Source organism: Camelina sativa, chromosome 8 (genome assembly GCF_030686135.1).
Source record: "Camelina sativa cultivar CO46 ecotype springtype chromosome 8, ASM3068613v1".
NCBI classification, from domain to species: domain Eukaryota; kingdom Viridiplantae; phylum Streptophyta; class Magnoliopsida; order Brassicales; family Brassicaceae; genus Camelina; species Camelina sativa.
Genome location: NC_141887.1, coordinates 4,968,949 through 4,991,339, shown reverse-complemented (window position 1 = coordinate 4,991,339; position 22,391 = coordinate 4,968,949). Strand labels below are relative to the sequence as shown.

Sequence of the window (22,391 nt, the reverse complement as noted above, 5' to 3'; positions counted from 1 at the left end):
TCATGGCCGGAGTAAACATATTCACACAAGGTACCATTTCATTCGTGAATGCATTGAGAACGGACAAGTCGAAGTTGAGCATGTTCCTGGGGAAGAACAGAGGGCTGACATCTTAACAAAAGCTTTGGGAAGAGTCAAGTACAAGGAAATGAGGCATCTCATTGGTGTGGAAGATATGAGCAAGAAGGACTTCAAGCTTAGAAGAGAGATTGTTGGCTTAAGCATGAAGTCAACTTAAGAAGTAGGATAAGCCTTATCCAAACCGAGTTATGGTTAAGAGATAAGGACTATGTATGTTAGGAGCTATCTAACATAAGGTTTTCCTAGAAGGATTAGGACAAAGGTTTTTCTATATAAGGAGATGTCTACTTGTGACATAACTTATGATTTAAGAGAGAGAGATTGAGAAAACTTAAGTTTTGAGATAATTTTCTTAAGCAATAAAGAAAAGGTGTTCTTTGATTCGATCTTGAGTTCTTAAATCAAGCTTTAAAACAATAACTAATGTATATCTACATCTTGATGTGTGATTGTCTCAACTGGTTAGAAAAATTATGTTTTAGTGTTACAGGACCCGAGTTATAGAATCCTATGTGTGCTAAACTTGGGGGAGGGATGATTTCTGCTTGTGGATCGTTACAACTCCCTATAATATAATTTTGATTTAGAATTTAGTTGGAAGAAAAATTAAATATGGCTGGGATATGGTTGTAGGAAAATTATCGTCAGAAAAGTGACACAATCGAATTTTAAAATCTGATTGACTAATTCGTTGGTGTACAGTAGTGGCATGGGGGCATGTAACATCCCGACTCTGTTACCAAGTCTAAACATTTCTGTATAATTTAAAGGATTTGATTTCAATATCCTTTATGGTTTAATCGTTTAATCACGTCGTGTAATTTATCATTTTGAAAAAGTGGCGTTTGTGATCTCACTTTCTCATCCAACTCCCTCATGTATTGACATTTTTTTAGCTAGGGGCTTAAACAAATGAGTTTACCACTCTACCTACAATTCCGACAAGTACGTATTTTTAAAATACAAGCACATCATGATTCCTCTTACGTGTGCCAAAGCTTTCTCTATCTCCAGCGAGAACCAAACCAATAACTTATATGCTAAGTGACCAAATAAAAAATAACAAGATATTTGAAAATTCTGCAATAAACAATGTTTGACCATACAATAAATTAATCTATTTGCTTACATGAATTCTCTTATGTGGAGAATCATGAGTTCATATAATTTTACCTTTTTATATGAAGCAAATGTTGGTTGCAACTTGCAAGAGACTTCAAAGTAACAAATATTTTCTTTGGAAATTGTAGATTTCAATGTTACAATCCTCAGTTTGGTTAAACCATCAAAGACATGAGGAAACATATGATACCGTAACAAAAATCATTCATAGCCAACAAAAACGCTGTTCTGTTTTTCGCATTTTATTTGTAGAAACAACAAAAATATTATATGGTCGCTAGTTTAGCCGAGGCGGGTGACTGCAGCATGCATAGCATCAGCGAGATGAGGCACTGTCTTCGAACTTAGACCTGCCATGCTTATTCTCCTGCAATACATCAAAATCACCCTTCTGTTATTTACTAATTCTAATTTCCCTATGTTTAACTATAATTCCTGTAGCAAGAATGTGACATTCAGATCTATCACTTTCTCAAAACTTCAAAGCAAACTATCTTGGTTCACATACCTAGGAAGAACATAATGAAACCTTTAAATGTAGTTCTAAATATGTCTCATTATTTCCTCTCATCCTTTTTTACAACTAAGACTTTGGCGAGTATCATATATATCCATGGTTTTATGCATTTCAGAAACCAAACTCTCTCATATGCCTAAAGATATTAACAAGAAACGATGGGATATTAAGTTGACTCACCCGTCAGAGGTCATGTAAATGTGAAACTCTTTGGTCATGAATTCAACTTGCTCCTTGTTCAGTCCAGTAAAAGTAAACATCCCGATCTGTTTGATAATGTGACTCCAGTCACCAGGTGTGCCTGCAAGCCAGACGTGTCAGGAACAGAAAAATGCAGAGTAATGATTCTGCAAACCCGGGAAGAAGATAGAAGGAATGGAATATAAGAGAAAACAAGCTTTATGAAAACCTCTAGCTTGAATAGCATCAAATAACTGTTGGCGCATGCTCTTGATACGGTCAGCCATTTCTTTCAGCTCGACGGTCCAGTTGTTGTACATATCACTGCCAAGATGTGTACAAAAAAAAAATTAGAAACTTGAGGAGCAAAAACTAATTCCATAAAGAGATTCATTTTAAAGTTAGATCATGCGCAAAGATAGCACTAGCGATTGCTGCATAATTCCAAAAAACTTGCCATAACCATTTTCAACACAGCCTGAAGAGTGAAGTATAAAATTACTGCTTATGGAAGAAAAGGTAGAGATTTATCTGTCTACTGGCCTATTATCTCAAGATTTATTATGTAAGCTTCCCTTCTAGTATATGTATCTAGACAAAAGTACTTCTAATACATTAACTCAGGTGTAAAGGTTCCTTCCCCGACAAAAAATATTCACAAGTAATAGAAAATTAAAGCTTGGATTTATTAGTTCATCTATCTCCCAGGATACACACTTACCTGCTTTTCAAAATGGTGGCAACAATGGATGCTCCATGAATAGGTGGGCTAGAATACATGGGACGCACAACAAGTTTCACTTGGCTCTCAACCTTACTGGCCACATCTGCTGACTTGCAGACCTACACATTATATCAGAAAGATTAGATGCACTTCTAGTATACTGTATTCTTGTACTATACATTCATTTTTTGACTAATGATAATGTCAGATGAATAGAAGCAAAGATGAAATCGAGAAGTTTGGTTCCTTACAATGCTAAGGGCACCAACACGCTCCCCATAAAGTCCCATATTTTTGGCATAACTCTGAGCGATCAAGCATTCACCGCCATCAGCAACAAAGGTACGGACTGACTGTGCATCAGTGTCAAGGCTACCACTAGCAAAACCCTACAAAAGTGTTAGGAAAAAAAGGAGTCAGGCTGCTGATTTTCTACATTAGATAAGACTCAAACGGGTTTTCATTTGTTTGTAAACAACAGTTTGATAAAGCAGCAAAGGAAGAATTCCTTTATGAGTTACCTGATAGGCACTGTCGAAAAAGGGTAATAAGCTTTTAGATCTCATCAGTTGTCGAATCTGTTCCCACTGTTCAGAGGTTGGGTCAACTCCAGTGGGATTGTGTGCACATGCATGAAGTAAGACAATAGCTCCAGATGGTGCAGCACCAAGATCCTCGAGCAAGCCTGTTATTTTTTTGACATCGAAGGTGAAAGTTTGTATCAAATGCCCTTTTTATGAAATGTTTTGACAGAACGCAATCTCAAAATAAGATCATTGGTAATGGCAAGCGTAACAAAAGGGAAGGTGAAAGACACAATTCATGGAACAATAAAAAATCAACCTTGGAAGTCGAGTCCACGGGTTGAAGGATCGTAGTATCGGAAATACTCCACAGACAAGCCAGCCAGATTGAAAACTTTGGGATGGTTCCCCCAAGTTGGTTTTGGGATGTAAATGACACTCTAGAAGAATAAGAACAACAGTTAGCAACAGTTCTAATGATTTACCTAATTCAGCTTCCGTCAAAACTAATCAAAAACTAAAAAAGACAGAAGTATACTTGGTGGTAGTGCTTTTTGAGAAACTCAGCCCCAACTCTCAACGAACCGGTACCAGACAAGCACTGGATTGTAGCAACTCTACTCTCTGCAATTGCAGGACTGGCCAACAAAACACGAGACTGTTAAGACAATACCATATACTATGAACTAAAAGGGGATAATTGTAGAGCTACCAACAAATTACAAAACGAGAATGTTAAGAAAATAGCAAAGTTAAAAAATATTACCTATCAGCACCTAAGATGAGCTTGGCGCTTAACTTGTTAAAATCAGCAATTCCAACAATGGGAATGTATTCCTTGACCCGGGACCTTACATGAGAGTAGAGAAAAGTTTTTAGACATTAACAAGAAAAGACAAGTACACGACAAAGTAATAATAACATTGTTGCAAAACTCACGGGTCGTTCACGAGCTGTTGCTCTGCTTTTCGCACCACATCAAGAACGAGGGGCTTCCCTTCCTTTATTGAAAAAAAATCAAAAAAAAAAAAAAAAATCAAAGCTTGCAGAAACGGTTAATCGAATCCAACTGAGACTATTAAGATGATTCGTTACCTCAGTACGATAGGCACCGACACCCAAATTGATCTTAACAGGACTTGGATCATTGTTGTATGCAACCGTCACCTGTTTTTTCCAAAAAAAAAAAAAAAAAAAAAAATCATAAATCTAAAACCTTTTATATCAAAATCATCATTGATCAACAGAGCTAAATAAGAATCATACCCAAAACTGAGTTCTAGTAGAAAACACATATGGATCACACGACAGGTATATAGATCCAGGCAAAGACGGAATGAAAAATCAACTCAGTAAGATCGATCAAGAGAGAAAAGCGAAGAAGTAACGTACACCGAGAATAGAATCTTCGGGAGCACGAGCGACGTTTGAGAAGACGGACTCCATTGGAATATAAGGATTAGCAAACACTGGAGATCGACGAACGAGTTGAAGAGAAATTTATATTCTTTTATATTCTCTCGTTCACAAAGTTTTAAAGAATCCAACTTTTTTGTTAACTGTGGGCGCTGCTGCTGCTTTATACAAACCATTACCAGTTGAACTTGCCCAACAAGTCGAACCATTTATTTTCCATTTTTTCTTATTTGACAAATCTTCTATTTTCCTTCTTGTAATAATTATTTTTCTTTTTTTTTGGTTAATAAATAATTCAATAGATGTTTGTTTTTAAAATAGCGACTGTAATAAAGCTATTTTTGTTGAGAGACTGTATGTATGTTTTGTACATGTTTCTTTTGCGTCAGTCACACAATTTTTGAATTATCTACAAATTGGTACAACTCTGCACCCATCTGAGAAGCCCAATCAATGGTCGAACCAAAGAAGAGCTCCCAAAAGCACAGATCCAGTGCAAGGACTGATGAGAATATTAGCAATGCCAATGTTTGGTACCGGTTCAGCGGCCAGCGCAGAGCCTCAGCCATTCTCCTCAGGATCGGGAAAGAAGTTGTCTCCATGTCCGTTGGATTTCTGATTGACCAAGCTGTTACCCATCTTACCTCTGAAGGAACAAGATCAAACTCTTCTCTAAGTCGTCTTCCTAGGTCAGGCATGTGCCCTCCCCCGTACAGTATCGCGATTCTTTTGTGCCCTTGTTCCATTGCTCTTCTTAATGCTTCAGTTGCTGCTCGGTTTCTCTCACCTATGATCACTGATTTCTCCTCTATATCTGATGTCTCTTGCGTTAGCCTTCACACACACACACACACACACACACAAAATATGCATTTGTTAACTTCCCACTAGCCTATACACATCTTTGCATGCCCTTTACCCCTATCTTTGAAGCACATACACAATTCAAAGGGAAAAGACTTGTGTCAAGTAAAAACCTCAGAAATATTTAACTGTGCTTACTCGAATGTTAATCTCTTAGCAAGGAAAACTTTCATAGCAGCTCCAAAGTCAAGCCGTGAAAGCGCTTCCAATTCTGGATAGTCTGACGTCTGATCTCCAAAGTCAGCACAAAATGCCCCAATTAAAAAAAGACCCACAAGAGGCATAGGAAAAACCCTTGAAACCCATAGAAGCTTTGACCTCCAAGTATCACGGCCTTCAGTTGCCAGAGCTGGCTGTATCATTGCTTTTGTTGATCTAATAGTCATGTCCCTGGCAAATGAGAAGAAGCTTTCACCTTTCTCCTTCTGCATCAAATTTGAAAGAGCACCAATAGAGAAGAGATTAATCAGACATCACTCAACTGATAGTTCTGCACTCTCTACGCTATCAAGTAATAAGGATTCCCACCATCCCAAAAACTATTACCATGATACAGACAAGCCAACAATGTGGAAGCCAGATAATACTACTCAAAACTGACAGTGGTAACTCTAATAGTTTTGGAAACAAACCTGAAGCAACTGGAAAGTCTCGAAATCAAGATCAGCATGGTACCAATTCTCAGTTTCGTAATCTAGACAATCTAGCTGAAAATCAAGTGTAAGTACTCTTGCCATCTGACGCTGAATGAACCCGAGAATACTAAAGCCTCTTGAACGAGAACTCTTGAGCTTCTTGGCTGCAATTGGGTTTCTTCTGTTTTCCAAGGTCTCTTTACTAGCCACCATCTCATACAAGATAGAATCATATGGTTCAAGCTCCTTTTGGAGAGCTGTGAAGTACCTACACACCCAAACCCAAATCCAAACCGCATATGTCATCATTACAAGAAACTAGCTAAAAACCCAATCAAACGCACTAACATGGTAAACAAAAACAAAGACAACATCAGTAAGCGGTAACCAAAATAGAAGAAAGACTCACTCTTTATCTGCAATATGAATCGTTGAGACTAAATCTACCTGCAATACAGAGATGATGAAATCGATTATAAAGATGTGAACTTTCTCAGTTTATGTAAGAACCAAGCACATAAACAGAGATGGTGAGGTAACCTGAAGGAAAGGGTTGAGAAGAATCCAAGGGAAGCGTTTCTTATAACCGACGATTGCAGTCTGTAACTCGCTTGTGCCATTTCCAGCGTCGGGACGGCGCTTGAACCTCATGTAATCAGCGATTGAGTTGGATTCGAGGAAAAGGGCAGCGTCGGAAGCATCATCAGAAGGTTGATTCAGTGAGCAAGAGACAAGCACATTTGGATAACGAGGATTTGAACGGGATTGAGATATGCGGAGAAGTTTCGAAGATGAGTAAAAAGAAGAAGAAGAAGATCTATCGGTTGTGGTGGAGGTGTAATTGAACGGAGGAAGGACGGCGAACGAGGTGACCGCCATGGTTCCCGTCCCTGAGTTTAGTTGGAGGAGAAGAAGAAGAAGTAGTAGTGTGATAAAAGAAGATATTTCGCCATTTTCCAACCAGAGGAAGTTTACACGTTTCTCTCTTCCTTCGGAAAAAAAAAATTATCTAATTAAACCGAACCGGAAAGAGTAAAGATTCAACCAACCTAGGTGTAAACCAGGAAGAATAAATATGGTTGGTTTTCTAACTTTTCTTCCTTTCCCTTGCACTGAATTGAGAAATCATAAACCCTAAATGACTTAGTTAAGCCTTTTGTTTTCAGTTTTGGGATTATATAGTCTATAAATGCGCTAAAGTTGTAATATATATTCATGTAGTGCAGTATTATTAATTTAAGATCTCATATGTAGAAACATCTGTGAAAGTGATTCGCTAGATCATGATATGGTCAAGACGGACGTATCGTAAAACCTCTCGTACGTTCATCATTTCTTCTTTGATTATGTTTTTAACTTCTTGTTTTCTTTTCATTTTTTTCAAGTTTTGATTATGCTCTACTTACTTCATATGCGAGCATTCCTTCAGTGGTAGAACGAGTGTTTGCTATGTAATCAACTATAAACATTTTTGTTAGCATGCTATTAGCTTTTAGAGACTTCAAGTAATATTTTGATGTTCAGAAAAAAAAACGAAGACTCGGTAACGTCTATGCAGACACATTAGGAAGACGTACATGTGTTGGGTGCTCTTGTTTTGGAAGAGTAATTTCTACAGCAAACTTAGTACGTATATATAGTTTCAGTGAAATAAACTGAGTGATTAGTTAAATTGGTTACTTGGGTCTCTTCTTGGCATTGTCTTCCCCTCTCTTTTTTGTTTGTCTTCAACCTCTTCTAAGTTCATATAATCATATTTATAACTTGAGATGATCTATTGTTCGTAAGTAAGGTTATTCATACGGCTTTCTTCTCATCAATATTGTGTGCATTCATCAAAATTTCAAAATAACGTGTTTTGGTTCTATCTTGAATGACTCTTGATTTCCGGAATAGACACTCTAAAATGCACATTTTTGCTCTTTTACTTAGTTTTATTTAATTAAATGAGTTATTTGAACATTTTACTAGCAAATTTCAAAATGCCAAGAAGATTTTAGGGTGCAATATATTATGTTGTATGATAATAATTTATGTTAAAGATTTTAGGGTGCAATAACAAGTTTTCTACATATAATTTGCTTGTGTACACATATATCTATATTGATACATGCAATGCATAGGTTGAGTGTGGTCGGGTAAGTCATAAGTGGAAGCACTTTAACCATGTAGATGTTGGAGGAAAGTAAGTCACGCTTTCATTAAATAAATAATTTGACATCATTCTAAAGTCAGCTTCCACACAATCCTTCTTGGCCTTTTAACCATGGATAAAAACACACCACTAAAATATCATCAGCAATTATATGTTTTATTTAAATTCAACAAATTCCTAATACTATATATATATATAAAGTTAAGTTTACTCACTTCTCCTTCCTCCACATCAACATCCACCTAATCAATTTTTTTTGGCGTAAAAAAATACTATTTTAATATTCATTCATTGCATATTTATTACTTATAATTAATAATAATAAAAATAAATAAAAAACGAATTAACTAAAATTAATTAAATTTTAAAATAGTATAATTTTTAGTAAATAATAAAAATAATAACTATCTAAAAATGAATTAAGTAAAATAAATGAAAAATTTTAAATAGTAAAAATATTACTATATATTTGTTTTAGTAATAATGTTATTATTAAAATTATAACCAAAAATGATTATATTCCAAAATTTAGAATGGGTTAATGAGTTTTAGAATGTAAGTAAGATTTTAATGCATGGTGGAGTAAAAAAACAAGCTATGTAATTGTATTTATAAAAATCTAAATATGAAAATAAAATTGAAGTGAAACATTAGTTTCTAAGAAACATATACCATAAAGATTTATTATTAAATTTTTACTTATAAGAAAGATAATATTAATTACTTAACTTAACTTAACTTAAAAGTTTTGATCTAAAACAAAGACATTGTAATGGTCACACTTTTTTTTGGGAAAAATATGAAAAAGAATTTTGAAAAAATAATCTATCTCAAAAAACAAAATCAATGGTTAGGAAATATAGAAAAAAATGATATGTAATCCGTAATAAAAAGTGACATGTGATTTGTGTAAGGTATATTATCAACTGGAGCTACAATTTTATAACATGATATAAAACATATATAACAAATATAACATATATATATATATATATATATTAACAAATGCTTTTAGCCCAAAACATTGACAAAAACAACATATTTAAAGTACACTATGATTTTTTTGAGAAGACGAAGTTGGGGTTGCATCACAAAATTAACATCTGCAAATAACATATGAAATTTTAGAAAAATATGTAACTTGAATTAGTGAATAGATATTCATTGTGGGGTTTAAACGTTTATTCATTTAAGCATTCTTGACTTAGTCGGAAATTCTATTATGGCAAATGATGCATTTGGACAACCTCATTGTAGCGACATAGCACTAAAATTGTTCATGAAACTTTGTATATTCGCATTTAATATGGAATATCGATATGTTTAAATGGTCTCTATAATTAGGTCAACGATCGACATTGACGTTAGAACTTTTAAAATTGTGAATATGGAATGAACTCTTTTAAAGATAAAAGGTCAGAAATTGTCGATAATATTATTGCGACACTAGACAATATATGTTATATATAGATTAGTAAAATAAGTACGGAATTTATATATTTATCTTTTAATCTTCAAATTATATTCATATTCAATAATTCTTATTGATAAAATTTTTAACTAAAATCCCACGTAAAATCACAAATAGATATAACAAAGAAATATTATCTTTAAAAATATTTATGTTGTATATCACTGAGTAAAGTAAGTTTAGTATTTATATAGATTTATACTCAAAAATTGAAATGATTATATTTGAGCTCAACAATTTCCATTGATAAAAAATATTTTAAATTAAAATCCCGCATGTGCGCGGGTACAAATTCTAGTACTACTGTAAAGTTATACTGTGTATAATCTAGATTACCTGTGGAAGACAACTCGACGGCAAGCTATTCATTAGGCAGGCCACTTTTGAAGACACGAATAAAAGTGGTTGTCCTTTATGGTTCACCTATTAGCTCATTCATCTGGGCCACTGATTTTGTTTTTCCACCATGCGCCACCATCCTTTGTTATGCATCTATTAATTTTTGAGGATATATATGTATCTTCCAAAGACCCATCCGACACTAAAATAAAATGAAGTAGAAAATGCTTGGAAAAATGCGGATGCTTGGAAAAAGGTTAAATGATATGCGGATGCTTTAAAATTTAATGTAGTTTGAGTATTCAATTTAAGGTTAATATTTTCGAAGGGTATGGAGTTAACACTTAGGATCACTACTATAATCTATATAAGATTATGTAAGATATAATTTCAAAAAGAAAAATGAAAAAACGTAATTAAGTTCCATTTATTCGTGAGGTGTGCATGAAGCGTTCCATCACAACCTACAACCATATAGTATGGTACACATATTTCATAAAGCTAAAAAATTTTGTGGCGTGTGTTTTGTCTGCCAAGACATAAACGAAATATTACAAACCCACTAATATCGCTACTCTTTTTGTTTTTTTGGTCAATCACCATTCCTCAAAGCGTTTGGGCGTTTGGTGCTGTAATGTTTATCGTTGGTTTTTGACCAATATACTGTGTCGTGTTTTTTTTTTTTTTTGACCGATATCGTTGGTGCTGTAATCTTCTGAGACTCTGATAGTCTTAATTCTTCAAAATAGTCACGCAGCATGTATATAAAACGTTTACAAACAGAACGAGAGATATGATACAAAAGGATGTTTCATGTGCATGTTTGGCTTCATTTCAAGATCTTTTTATATATGCGCAAATACGTGAGGATCGTGTTAATAATAATATTGATGATGATGGGGATGGGGATGGGGATGGTGATGGTTATGATGATGAGAAGGCACGTTTTTGTTCAGCCAAATGACTTAAAACTCGAGAAAAGATATATCTTTAAGTTAGAGGCAAAAGAGAAGTAAGCAGAAAAGGGAGTGGAGTCTCCAACAAAGATATCATTCTCTTTTGAGTGGATTAACTCCACGCTTAATTAAGAGTGCATATCCCATACCACAGATCGTGGGTTCCACTCTAAATTCTTCTGTTTTCTTCCAATATTTTTATAATCTTGTATACACTCTTCTTGTGTAAAAATTTACATACATTAACATCGGAATCACTACACCCAAGTCTTCTATTGATTACCAAATTTTTTTTTTGTTTATAGATAATGAGTTTGAGTTTTGATTCAAAAACTATAGAAAATAATAATAATAAAATAAATTTAATCAAAAATAAAATAAAATTTGTAATGTCATCTTGGAGAGGGGAGCTGACAAGTGTACATATGTAAGTGGTGGATCCCACCATAATTCTGCGCGTGTTGATTCATGATGTGTTGCAGTGATGTGTATTTCATTTACATTTGCACACCTAATCTCCAGAGTCCACTTGGTATCGTGTTTGCTGCACTCCCTCCTCTACGTACGTTGTGATGGGTCTTTGTAAGCCTAATTACATTGCAACTGGTTTTATCTTTTGGTTACATTGATGATTCTTCTTCTTTTAATTTTCTCTTGTTTTAATAGTAAGGGAGCACTTTGTGCATGCACCGATGATCATATGGGATTTGTAATATTGTAGCGTGTTTAGCATATATCTTTTGAGATTTAGCTTTCTTTGTTAACAACATATTAAGGGGACTAATTGATATGTTGAAAGGTTGGTTAACAACCAAAAAAAAAGGTTACAAGGACTGAGATTTTGGCTTTTGGGTAGGAGAAAGCCATAGCTTTTAAAACATGATTGAACTTAAAAGTGTGATGTTAGAGTTCGAGGGGAAAATAAAGTGATGTCAATTAAAGACAGTACAAAGTGATGTCTTCAAGTAAACCAAAACCGACCCTTCCAACCGTGGTCCGGAAGCATCTCTGGTATAATGTATCCTAAACATTAAAACTTTAAACCGGAGGAAAAATAAACTAGTTGAACCAATTTATGTACCATGAAATCTTAATTCAACTCCTTGGATTTTTTTTTATTCGGTTCACTTTTTCAATTTTGAAAAATACGTCCTATGTCTTATAAAATTTAGTATGTTCATAATTAAGTTTAATTACTACCCCATACTGTATAGGAAGCCAAAAGAATACCATATCTAACAACAAATTACACCAAAATGAAATCATCGAGATAACTAAAGAGGAAAGCAAAATACATGAATTGAAGTGATGTAAATCATGAAAAAAAAAAGTAATATATACTAGTACGATATAAATCTCTCTAATAATTATGATGTCACGATGAGGAAGTGTTGAAAACGTTAAAATGCAAAAATATAAGCATGCGACAGAAATCTGGCAGAAGATTTTAGAGTTTTATCTTTCGTAATCATTACTCATGCTAACATTTTTTCATTTTCCCCCTCACTTGTGGATAACGCACGATATTACAATCCTACACACCAACAAGATTCTATAAAAACGCAAAGGTTGTCTCCATAGAATTATATCCCATCACCAAGCATTAGCACTCCTTTTCCCTATCTCTCTCTCTCACGCACTCTTTCTCTCTCTTTCTCTCAACTTGGATATGGGTGAAGCCGTAGAGATCATGTTCGGTAATGGGTTCCCGGAGATTCACAAAGACACATCACCCATTCAAACCCTTCACTCCAACCAGCAGGATTGCCATTGGTATGAAGAAACCATCGATGATGATCTCAAGTGGTCTTTTGCACTCAACAGGTTCGTTTCTGTCACAACTTCGCTTTCCCTTAATTTTAATTTTGCCTCTTTTTTTATCATTTATTAATTTATATTTTCTTGACAGTGTTCTCCATCAAGGAACTAGTGAGTACCAAGATATTGCTTTATTGGACACCAAGCGTTTCGGAAAGGTACATTTTCGTCAAATATTCTTATGAATCTTTTTTTCAAGTTCCATATATATGTTTATTTTGTATACTTTTTTGATTAATAACAAAATATATCAAGTGGAGACTAATTAGTATGAACTTAAAACAGGTGCTTGTGATCGACGGCAAAATGCAAAGTGCAGAGAGAGATGAGTTTATCTACCATGAATGTTTGATTCACCCGGCCCTCCTATTCCATCCCAAGTATGCACTTAATTTTACTTCACTTGCAAATTAATTGCGCATATGTATGTATGTATAAAATATTTTACTTCACTTGCAAATTAATTGCGCATGTATGTATGTATAAAAGATTTGTTTTCTTTAATATATAAACGATTTCTAGTTAATTCTTTCATTAAAAAAAAAAGTAAGTACTTTTCACAATGCACCTAAAAATAGCATACAAGAAATTCTAGTTATTATACATAAACAGTTTATATAAACATGGTTTTTGAACTGTAAATGGAATTTTAGTTAGTTATGTACTTAACCATACTCTTTGAAATAGCCCCAAGACAGTGTTTATAATGGGAGGAGGTGAAGGTTCTGCTGCAAGAGAAATACTAAAACACAATACGATCGAGAAAGTTGTCATGTGTGACATTGATCAGGTTAGACTCTTATCTCGCTCCCCACTTGTATTAACAGACATATACGTTCCCTCATGCATGATCTCAACAAACATGTTTTTTTGTTCTTTTTCTAGGAAGTTGTTGATTTTTGCAGAAGATTTCTGACCGTTAACAGCGAAGCTTTTTGTAACAAGAAGCTTGAACTTGTGATCAAAGATGCAAAGTAAGGAAACTAAAACAAAAATAAAACACAAAAGTTATTAAAATTAATTCTCTAATAAAATATAAAATATGGATGTGAAAAGGGCTGAATTGGAGAAAAGAGAAGAGAAGTTTGATATCATAGTGGGAGATTTAGCTGATCCAGTGGAAGGTGGACCTTGTTATCAGCTCTACACCAAATCCTTCTACCAAAACATCCTCAAACCCAAGCTTACCCCTAACGGCATTTTTGTCACCCAGGTCTGTCATCTTTTTTATATTTTTTTACATATATAAAATATTTCAACTTACGAGAAAGATACTAAAATATATAACTCTTCTTTTAATAAAAAAAATATAGGCTGGACCAGCAGGAATATTCACTCACAAGGAGGTCTTCACATCAATCTACAACACCATGAAGCAAGTCTTCAAGTGTAAGTCATCATATTATATGTTTCTTGTAGATGACCCTATTGGATCCAATATTGTTTGATGATTGAAATGGGAAACAGACGTGAAGGCTTACACAGCACATGTGCCATCATTTGCGGACACGTGGGGATGGGTGATGGCATCAGACCATGAGTTTGACGTTGATGTTAATGAGATGGACCGAAGAATCGAAGAGAGAGTTAAAGGAGAGTTGATGTATTTAAATGCTCCTTCCTTCATCTCTGCTGCTACACTCAACAAAACCATATCTCTTGCGTAATTCATATTTCTTCTCTTTCTTTTTGTTTTGGTTCCTTAATAACACAATAATTAAGTAATCGATTTATTTACAAAAGTTGTTACTATATATTGGAAACAGGTTGGAGAAGGAGACAGAAGTTTATAGTGAAGAGAACGCTAGGTTCATTCATGGTCATGGTGTGGCGTACCGGCATATTTGATCGAAAACCGGTCCAATTTCAGATTCATACCAAACTCCATGTCACAAAAAAAGCCGGCTTCCTTTCTCCGCGCCTAACCGGGCGTTGTCTTACTTTGGTTCTCGGTTTTCCTTTTTTTTTCCTACTGCTTGAGCTTCTTTCGTTTTCTTCTTGTTCCCTCAAGTTATTCCGGTTTAGTTTGGTTAACAAAACTATATCTTCCCTCAAGTTATTCCGGTTTTAGTTTGGTTAACAAAACTATATTGCTTAGTAATTTCTTCACACTAAATCCAAAAGTCCAATTATGGTATTTAGTTGGTATTTTATGGACGTTATCAGAATTCTAATAAACTAAAAATCTGGCATTAAGAGTTTAAATGTTTTTGGTTCAAGAAGAAGAGATAGAGATAAGTCTTTCCGGCAAATTAAACAGAAGTAAATCAGATTCAACTAAACCGAAAGCAAATCAAGTTCAATGAAACCGAAAATGAAGTAAAAGTACTACAATAGTAGTATAGTACTAAATGCAAAAAGGAGGAACTGATCAGTTTTGACCAGTGAGACGAACATCTTGAAGAAGGAGAGTGTAGTCGATCTCAAGATCCTCGAGAATCCGCTTGATTGCGATGATCAGCGCGGTTCTTCTCAAACTCTTCTCTACGTATACTTGGAAATTTATGGTGTGCTGGACCAGTATATTCAATACCAGCTTGTTCACATTCTCAATCGACCTCACCATCACCAGGGGTTCTGGATACCAATGTTGCGGGTTTGCCACCAAGTATCTGATCAAATATACACACAAAATTAGTAAGTGATTTATATGAAGAAACTTAACTAATATGTGACAAACTAAAAAAAAAGAACCTTATATAATCCATATTGATCTCTAATATATGCATAATAATACTTACTCTTTGATTTTTTCCTTGAGAGTGCCTATTTTCTCGGCCGGTGTTGAGAATGCGATGCCGAAGTCCACATAATCTCCCATATCCGGACTTCTGTAGTAGTTGCTTATTGGTTTCGAAATTAAAACCGAGTTTGGATAGAACACTTTCTCGTTGTCAATCTTGAGGAAGACGGTCGTTAAAAGATCTATTTCTTCAACCAACAACTTCAACGCAAGAAAAAAAGATAAAACTCAATAATTTAGATGTTGTAACTTTAGTAAAAATAGTGAGAAAAACAAACTTGGAAAGTTAGTTACCATAACACCGTCGACAACGCAACGGTCTCCGACGTCATAAGGGTGCATCACGAAGACGAAAATAAAGGATTCAAAGATATTCTTGCAAGTGCTTCCGATCATGAAAGCAAGACCCAGGACTTGTGAGGAGAGCAATAACAAAATCTTGGTCGATGCTATATCCAGAAGTACCAACCAAACGATCAATGTAACAACGGTCAGGATTCCAGATATAAGTTTGTCCAACTGCTTAACCGCTGTTTTTGTGTCGTTCAGTGAATGTCCTATAGTTTTCCTATTTAGGTATACACCGACCTGTCAACGTACCAACCCTACTTTAAAACTTTTTACAACTTCTCCAAATATGCATAATGAATGTGTTATGTTTTAGGGTAAAAAAATCGAATAAAACTCTTTAAACGTAGCATATAAAAGAACAACAAAACTAAGGGTGTTTGAGGAACGTTACCACCCATTCTGTAAAAGCCTTGCGTGTGATTTGTCCGGTGTCAGCAGCACCATCTATTAATGGGAGTACAAGGTCAACCTCTTCCTTAATCATGAACCTCAATAGGTCGTCTTCTTCTATGCAACTGTCAAGAAGCAATCAAATGATTATGATGAAACAGGGTAAAGAAAGCAGAGTATTGTGTTATGACGACTCACTTTTGGTTAGGCTTAGCAACATTGTTGAAGATGTCATAAGCAGCAGCCACAGCCTCCATCTCATTTGTTATCTCTTTATCAGTTTTCTCTTTCTTATCGTTGACCTCATCTATAGTGCTAGATATGGTTGAGATACCTGAAGTTCCCACGGCTTCTATCAAAACACGCATTGTCCAGGCAGAAACCTTCTCTTGTTTCATCCTGTGAACCTTTCCCATATCGATCACTTTCTTGTCTTTCACTTTTCCATTCTTGGTGCTCGTGAAGCTAAGGTGTCCCGTGCTTGGCACGCGACCAACGTTCTCGGCCTCTTCTATAAGCGGAGGTCCCGAGAGAGTCTGGAGAACGTATTGGTGGAAGACAGACTCTTGAATCCTCTCAAAGAAGTTTCTGACGTTGAACTTTGAAGCAAGAACTTTCAAGGCAAACGTCTTCACCAAGAAAAGGACTGACCCGACGAGAAGAGTGACAATAGTGGCAGTGATAAAGTCGAGAAACATTTTGGTCTTACGTGAGTGTTTATCATCTTCATCGAACAGACATACCCAAGCTATCAGAATCAAGCTAAACCAAATAAAGACTTGAACATTCTTCTTCAAACCGTGCACAAAGTACAACACTTTTTTCTTAAGTAGATAGTTCTTTTCTATGAGGAACACCGCAATATGCATGAACCAATTCGTCAAGAAAAGGCCGCTGAGTGTCACCATCACAAGCACGCACCATTTCCAAAGTTCCAGACCCCAAATGGTATGCTTGTTCACCTTATCAACGGTCAAACTCACAACCAAAGTGCCCAAAATGGCCATAAACAGTACCAACTCAAGCAGAGCAAGAGGTGTCATCCGGCTACGCTTCCGTCGGTGTAGCTTAACCTTTTTGTAGATTTCCTCATTTTCATCCATTTCATCCTCATCAACTCTACTCAGTGCTGCTGCTGACGCAATGCTCCTATTAGATTTGTTATTAGGGGAAGCCCTGTCAAAAGAACTCCTTGCGAATGATGAAGCAGCACCAAACTGTTCCCTAAGGGATCCACCATTTTCCTCTCTAGTGTGATCATATCGAAAAGACTGTTGTTCCCCAAACCTTGACTTGGACTTGGAGTAAACTGACCTCGAAATAGACTTCCTCCGAACTAGACCTCCAGTGTTGGGACTTGGAGTTTTAGGCGGCTTATGAACGCTACCACCAAACTTATAGATATCAGGAGGTGGAATGCTTATCGGCATTGGTTTGGCTTTCTCAGTCCCCGCATCTGCTTCCGGTGAAGGCAATGGATTGAAAGAAGGAGATGCTGCTGAGTCTTTTGACTCTTCTTTATCTGAAACATTAATAACAACTTCTTCTCCGTTACTGGCTCTCTTCTCTGCCATCCTTAAGTCACCTTCCAACTAATAAATTTGCTATGCAGCTGTTTGACTCAAATGGCTCCCAAAAGAGCCCAGAAGTTGGACCAAATCCTAAGAAGACGAGAGTATAAATGCACTAATTAAAGATTAGATCGATCACAAACTCTTACACAAATAAATACACTAAAGATTGATTTAACAAATGCTTGACACCGTTATTTTTTTAAATTTTTTTTTTAAGTTGACCGTATCTAATAGCTTACCTTAAAACCTAAGCCAAATCCTACAAGGCTAGAAAAGAGATCTGCAAGAAAGAGTGAAAGACCATTTGTTCTTTAAGCGAATTAGTATCTAACTACTCAAAACAATACTCAGAAACTCTTTAGAAAAACCCCATCTTTGTCCTAAAACAAAACTTTCAAAGAAAAAGGAAACCAACAGTGCAGCACTGCTAGAAAAACAGAGCAGGTATGGACCTCTGTATCGTTCGGTGGACAAAAATAATAATACGAGGAGAGGAACACACATTTTTAGAAGCTTAAAAGTAACAAAAGAAAGATACGAGAAAGGGAGAAGAGCAGAAGAATCGTACAAGGACACTGAAAGCGCCAAGGAAGGATTGATCTTGAAACTTCCTTCAGTCCTGCTGCCCAAAGTGCGAACCCCTAGTGCATTTTATAAACCAAACAAATAAGTTGAATAGGAAAAATAATAATAATAATAATATTAGTTCCAGTCTTCCAGAGTAATGCAGACAGATAACAAATTGGCCATAATTAAATATAAGCAATCACGTGGATCTTAGAGGGGACGGGATTCCCATAAAAATAAAGTTTTATGCTTCCCAATGACAAAGTTGATAATGTTAAAGATTTGAATACACAAAGCCTTATTTAAAAAAACTTTATTGACATCTTTTTCGTTTCTTTTAAGTAGTACGTACGTAGTATAGAAAACATTATTCTTCAAAAAAAAAAAGCCTATTGAAATTTCTCAGTCATTTAATTTAGCTAAAATGATTTGCATGTGCTCTACCTCTACGTAATAGTGAGCAATAAAAGGAGAAGGTTAGCGGATAATTGCTACAGCTGCTTAGTAATGGTCGTGGCTGGGTAATATCAAATCTTAAATTGCCAACAAAAAAAAAATCATATAGTAATTATAATACTACGTAGAAAAAACAATGGCGAGTAGGCGACAGCAAGAATATTTATACAGTCCTTGGTTTTACCGTTAGTATCAACAATGGAAATTTTGAATAGCGATATTAATTCGATAACAACGAATTTGGTGTTTCGATGAAAATCAACAATTTATATTGTTTCGAGTAACATAAACTACTACCTTCGTACCATGATTTTAACGTGCACGGCGCGCAGGATATTTAAAAATAACTCGCATCGAGCCTATTAGAAAATAAATAATTAGGATCGAACTTAATCTTTTTTTAGTGACTACTACCTAAGTAGCTAGATAACGACGAAAAAGATAGTATACTACTAATTACTAAATAACTTCAATATTGCGCAGATTTTTATATATATTTTATACATTAATGTAATATCGATCGTAGTACTACACAATCTTTCATGCATTTCATTTCCGTCGTGAAGTGTAGTAGATAGAAATGTATCTATATATATATACAAAAATAAAGTTTTTCTGGTATATGACAAAAAGGTTTTTCTCGTATAAAGATGACAGACAAGTCATTTGACTCATTTCTTATGAGAGTGCTCCTTAGTCCTTATATCGGGGTTATATGATCACACTATTTGGCGTCTAATTAAAGACACAAGTCGAAAGTGAATTTAATTTATCGAATTATTCAAACTTTTCGCTAGATCGGATCTAAAATTTCTAATATACATGTGAGTGTGACCATTACACAATCGATTCTCTAAAAGGGATATATGCTCCAACGTCAGCTCCATCGATAAACATGCTTCGCCATCTCACATTTTTTTAATGTCCCCTCTTGTTAGAATTAATATTCCATTGATTTGAGATCCTAGGCTTAAACTTCCTGAGAAAATTAGGAAGATTGATTATTAGCTTTTAGCTTAGTGGGCATCCTTAAAGCCAGATCCATCTTTGCTTTTGTAGAATGCATTTGAACAGTGTTTTCTGCATTTTAGCTTACCTTTAAGAAGTCAAACTTATCACTAATTAATTTTTAGTAAAAAAGTATAGAAAAATGGTATTTTTGTATATGCTTTTTTCTAACTTGTTTTCTATTTCACTAAAAGGAGTATTTTCAAAAATACCAATTCTCTATATTTTTTTTACAAAAATACTCTCTTATTGCCATTTTCAATAAAATTCATTTTCTATATACAAAATAACTAAATTTTAAACTGTAAATTTAAAATACTAAATTATACCCCTTCAAAGCTATATTCTAGAGGTAAAATAGAAAACGTAAATCTAAAAAAAAAATCTAAAAATTAATTTCTAACCATTTTTTTTTTAATAAAATGTAAAATTTATTCTAAAAAAACGTTTTTACATCTTAGTGCTACGGAAAATTAGAGTTTTTGGTAGTGTAAACAGAATTACAATCTAAGAAGAGAAGTTTGTGATCGCGAGTTAACCTGTTGACAGCCACTTAACCATGTGGTTGGAGAAGTTGCCGTTATCATGGAGTGAGAGTAACCGGTTGTGAACCAGTCGATCAAGACGTTTCTAACCATTTTCTTATTAGAAGAAGGAAATTAAACTATTTTGGTCTTCGATAAACGTATTCGATGCATGGCGATTAAAAAAGCGACAGAGAGACGGTTACTTTTCCAATTCCTTCTCACTTCGGTGATGATTGTTCTCTCCGCCGGAGCCGTGGACCATGATGTTCGTTCAATCCACACTTCGGCTGTTATCCCCACTTTGAAACCCAAGTTTCAAAGTGTTGCCGAATTACTCGCGATGGTGAAAATCGCTGAGATCTACAATAAACGAAGGCCAAAGGGAGGTTTCTCACAAATATTCTCGTCTTCTCCTTTAAATCTCTTGGAGATACAAGATTGTTTCAACCGCTTTTCCGCTCAATTGAATAATTTCCTTCTTCCGGTGATCACTACCATGGTTCATCGACAACATTGAGTGGCTTACATCCGTTGGCCAGGGTATCTAGCGGTTTGAATACTCTTCTTTCAACAGATTTGCTATGGAAGGAACGTCCATGGAGACCACCATGGAGAAAGCTACGAATCGGAGACGACGATGTAGTGATAATAAGCGTCTATGTATCACATGTGTTCTCTACTTTGTGGTATATCATATTTCATATTGACAAGCCATGGCGACATAGGATTTTCTTTCTTTTGAAGGAATCAATACTTTGGTTTCTTTGGAATACGGTTCAGGAAACAAAGCGAGGCTTGGACACGAAATTGCAAAAGACGCATTTGGTCTCGGTTAAGAATATATGGCGAGGATTTTGGCTTTTCATCATGTGGATGATAGCGAAAGATGAAAATCGTCAATTATGGCAGAATAAAGTTATTTTGTTTTTGATATCACGGAGGCAACAAAGTTCAGAATTAAGTCTTACAACATTCAATTTCAACTTATTAATCAAGGTTATGCCAAGGGCATTTTGGAGTTTCATCGGGATGATGATAGCCATCTACAAGTATATGAGAGAGGGACTTAACATATGTTATATGTTAGCCCGTAAGGCTTCCGTTCGGACAGCAGGGTCACTTCCACTTTTTTATCGAAATTATGTTCAATTTCCTGTATTTGTAATAATCGAAATTATGTTCAATTTCCTGTATTTATAATAATGGTTGTATTTGCTTTGTTTCGGTAATGTGTAAACTCTTTATGATATCACTAGATTTTGAATCCACGCTACGCGTGGATTTATTTAATATATTTTGATAAAAAATTATATATGATTGATTAAGGTAATAAAATATTACCTCATAAAAAAAATTAAAATTAGTACTACGAAAAATAATTAAATTTCAGATACACAATTTTTAAAAATATAAAAATCAGTTGTGTTATAAAATCAAATCTGATAAAAAAATTATAAGTTTAACTTGACGTCCAGGCGAGGCAAATCAAACTGATGACCTCACATATCCTAAACCATTTTCTTTGACCACCAGAAAAACGAAACAATTTTATAATCATGAATTTAACTCGTTTTCATATTTAATTGATCGCTACCACCTATGTTTTCATGTTTTTTATTCAATGTTTTCTTATTTTTTCATATTCTTTCTTGTTATTTTCATTGTCAAATTTTGTGTTAATTGTCATCGTAACTTTAACCGTTTGGTTCTTCGTTATACTCTTTTTCTTCTTCTTCCTCGTCAACTTCTTCACATTCTTCCACTGAAAAACCTTTTTTAGACTACCACACAACTTGTTAACCCATCAAACTCAAAGAACAAAATCATTTCTTTTCTCATAAAATTTGTGAAATTCATGATTACCAGCATAGTCAACACATGCACCCAATTATTGACAATTTTATCTATATACTTATTTGGTTTTAGATCCACGCGTTTATAAACTTCTCAAACCAAAATCCTTACTTGGTTTA

The 22,391-nt window shown here is 34.8% G+C and overlaps 4 protein-coding genes and 1 long non-coding RNA gene across 8 annotated transcripts; 1 reads left to right on the top strand and 4 right to left on the bottom strand.

The window, feature by feature from the left end:
* Positions 1-1,296: 1,296 nt before the first annotated feature.
* LOC104706286 (aspartate aminotransferase, cytoplasmic isozyme 1) lies at positions 1,297-4,876 on the bottom strand. Of its 2 annotated transcripts, none has more exons than XM_010422459.3 (12): positions 4,541-4,876; positions 4,244-4,315; positions 4,088-4,149; positions 3,915-3,998; positions 3,687-3,786; positions 3,468-3,588; positions 3,146-3,309; positions 2,876-3,013; positions 2,622-2,743; positions 2,130-2,224; positions 1,901-2,021; positions 1,297-1,570 (listed from the first exon to the last, which is right to left on the bottom strand). In XM_010422459.3, the coding sequence occupies exons 1-12, from the start codon at positions 4,592-4,594 to the stop codon at positions 1,486-1,488; spliced, it is 1,218 nt and encodes a 405-aa protein (XP_010420761.2). In that variant the 5' UTR covers positions 4,595-4,876; the 3' UTR covers positions 1,297-1,485. The 2 variants fall into 2 exon arrangements, with proteins under 2 accessions (XP_010420761.2, XP_087316841.1); XM_087460715.1 differs by having other exon boundaries at positions 4,415-4,863.
* On the bottom strand, positions 4,870-7,239 carry LOC104706285 (uncharacterized). Its single transcript, XM_010422458.3, has 5 exons — positions 6,604-7,239; positions 6,473-6,510; positions 6,061-6,331; positions 5,567-5,853; positions 4,870-5,398 (listed from the first exon to the last, which is right to left on the bottom strand). Exons 1-5 carry the CDS (start codon positions 6,940-6,942, stop codon positions 4,954-4,956), a joined length of 1,380 nt encoding a protein of 459 aa, XP_010420760.2. The 5' UTR covers positions 6,943-7,239; the 3' UTR covers positions 4,870-4,953.
* Positions 7,240-12,420: 5,181 nt separating this feature from the next.
* LOC104706283 (thermospermine synthase ACL5) lies at positions 12,421-14,857 on the top strand. Its single transcript, XM_010422457.3, has 9 exons — positions 12,421-12,808; positions 12,894-12,960; positions 13,088-13,182; positions 13,490-13,592; positions 13,688-13,776; positions 13,859-14,015; positions 14,116-14,191; positions 14,270-14,465; positions 14,569-14,857. Exons 1-9 carry the CDS (start codon positions 12,654-12,656, stop codon positions 14,648-14,650), a joined length of 1,020 nt encoding a protein of 339 aa, XP_010420759.1. The 5' UTR covers positions 12,421-12,653; the 3' UTR covers positions 14,651-14,857.
* Positions 14,858-15,033: 176 nt separating this feature from the next.
* On the bottom strand, positions 15,034-18,588 carry LOC104706284 (mechanosensitive ion channel protein 9). Of its 3 annotated transcripts, XM_087462613.1 has the most exons (7): positions 18,429-18,520; positions 18,100-18,140; positions 16,485-17,947; positions 16,288-16,411; positions 15,840-16,133; positions 15,544-15,746; positions 15,034-15,414 (listed from the first exon to the last, which is right to left on the bottom strand). In XM_087462613.1, the coding sequence occupies exons 3-7, from the start codon at positions 17,858-17,860 to the stop codon at positions 15,174-15,176; spliced, it is 2,238 nt and encodes a 745-aa protein (XP_087318739.1). In that variant the 5' UTR covers positions 17,861-17,947; positions 18,100-18,140; positions 18,429-18,520; the 3' UTR covers positions 15,034-15,173. The 3 variants fall into 3 exon arrangements, with proteins under 3 accessions (XP_087318739.1, XP_087318738.1, XP_087318740.1); XM_087462612.1 differs by lacking the exon at positions 18,100-18,140 and having other exon boundaries at positions 18,429-18,588; XM_087462614.1 differs by having other exon boundaries at positions 16,485-18,140; positions 18,429-18,578.
* A 1,022-nt stretch (positions 18,589-19,610) lies between these two features.
* On the bottom strand, positions 19,611-21,227 carry LOC147939688 (uncharacterized). Its single transcript, XR_015564779.1, has 2 exons — positions 20,431-21,227; positions 19,611-19,862 (listed from the first exon to the last, which is right to left on the bottom strand). It is a non-coding gene; the product is annotated as an uncharacterized LOC147939688 (long non-coding RNA).
* Positions 21,228-22,391: the final 1,164 nt, after the last annotated feature.

What these genes read in the sequence shown, in the direction of transcription:
- LOC104706284 (XM_087462612.1), bottom strand. Translation starts at nt 17,860, where the DNA reads ATGGCAGAGAAGAGAGCCAGTAACGGAGAAGAAGTTGTTATTAATGTT. An exon ending in GTTGCTAAGCCTAACCAAAA is followed by an intron (nt 16,412 to 16,484) that starts GTGAGTCGTCAT and finishes GCTTCTTGACAG; the next exon opens with TTGCATAGAAGAAGACGACC. An exon ending in GCGTTGTCGACGGTGTTATG is followed by an intron (nt 15,747 to 15,839) that starts GTAACTAACTTT and finishes CTTGCGTTGAAG; the next exon opens with TTGTTGGTTGAAGAAATAGA.
- LOC104706286 (XM_010422459.3), bottom strand. Translation starts at nt 4,594, where the DNA reads ATGGAGTCCGTCTTCTCAAACGTCGCTCGTGCTCCCGAAGATTCTATT. An exon ending in CCGAAGATTCTATTCTCGGT is followed by an intron (nt 4,316 to 4,540) that starts GTACGTTACTTC and finishes TGGAAAAAACAG; the next exon opens with GTGACGGTTGCATACAACAA. An exon ending in CCGTGGACTCGACTTCCAAG is followed by an intron (nt 3,310 to 3,467) that starts GTTGATTTTTTA and finishes AAAAAATAACAG; the next exon opens with GCTTGCTCGAGGATCTTGGT.
- LOC104706283 (XM_010422457.3), top strand. Translation starts at nt 12,654, where the DNA reads ATGGGTGAAGCCGTAGAGATCATGTTCGGTAATGGGTTCCCGGAGATT. An exon ending in GCCCTCCTATTCCATCCCAA is followed by an intron (nt 13,183 to 13,489) that starts GTATGCACTTAA and finishes TCTTTGAAATAG; the next exon opens with CCCCAAGACAGTGTTTATAA. An exon ending in CTTGTGATCAAAGATGCAAA is followed by an intron (nt 13,777 to 13,858) that starts GTAAGGAAACTA and finishes GGATGTGAAAAG; the next exon opens with GGCTGAATTGGAGAAAAGAG.
- LOC104706285 (XM_010422458.3), bottom strand. Translation starts at nt 6,942, where the DNA reads ATGGCGGTCACCTCGTTCGCCGTCCTTCCTCCGTTCAATTACACCTCC. An exon ending in TTCTCAACCCTTTCCTTCAG is followed by an intron (nt 6,511 to 6,603) that starts GTTACCTCACCA and finishes TCTGTATTGCAG; the next exon opens with GTAGATTTAGTCTCAACGAT. An exon ending in ATTCATATTGCAGATAAAGA is followed by an intron (nt 6,332 to 6,472) that starts GTGAGTCTTTCT and finishes TTGGGTGTGTAG; the next exon opens with GTACTTCACAGCTCTCCAAA.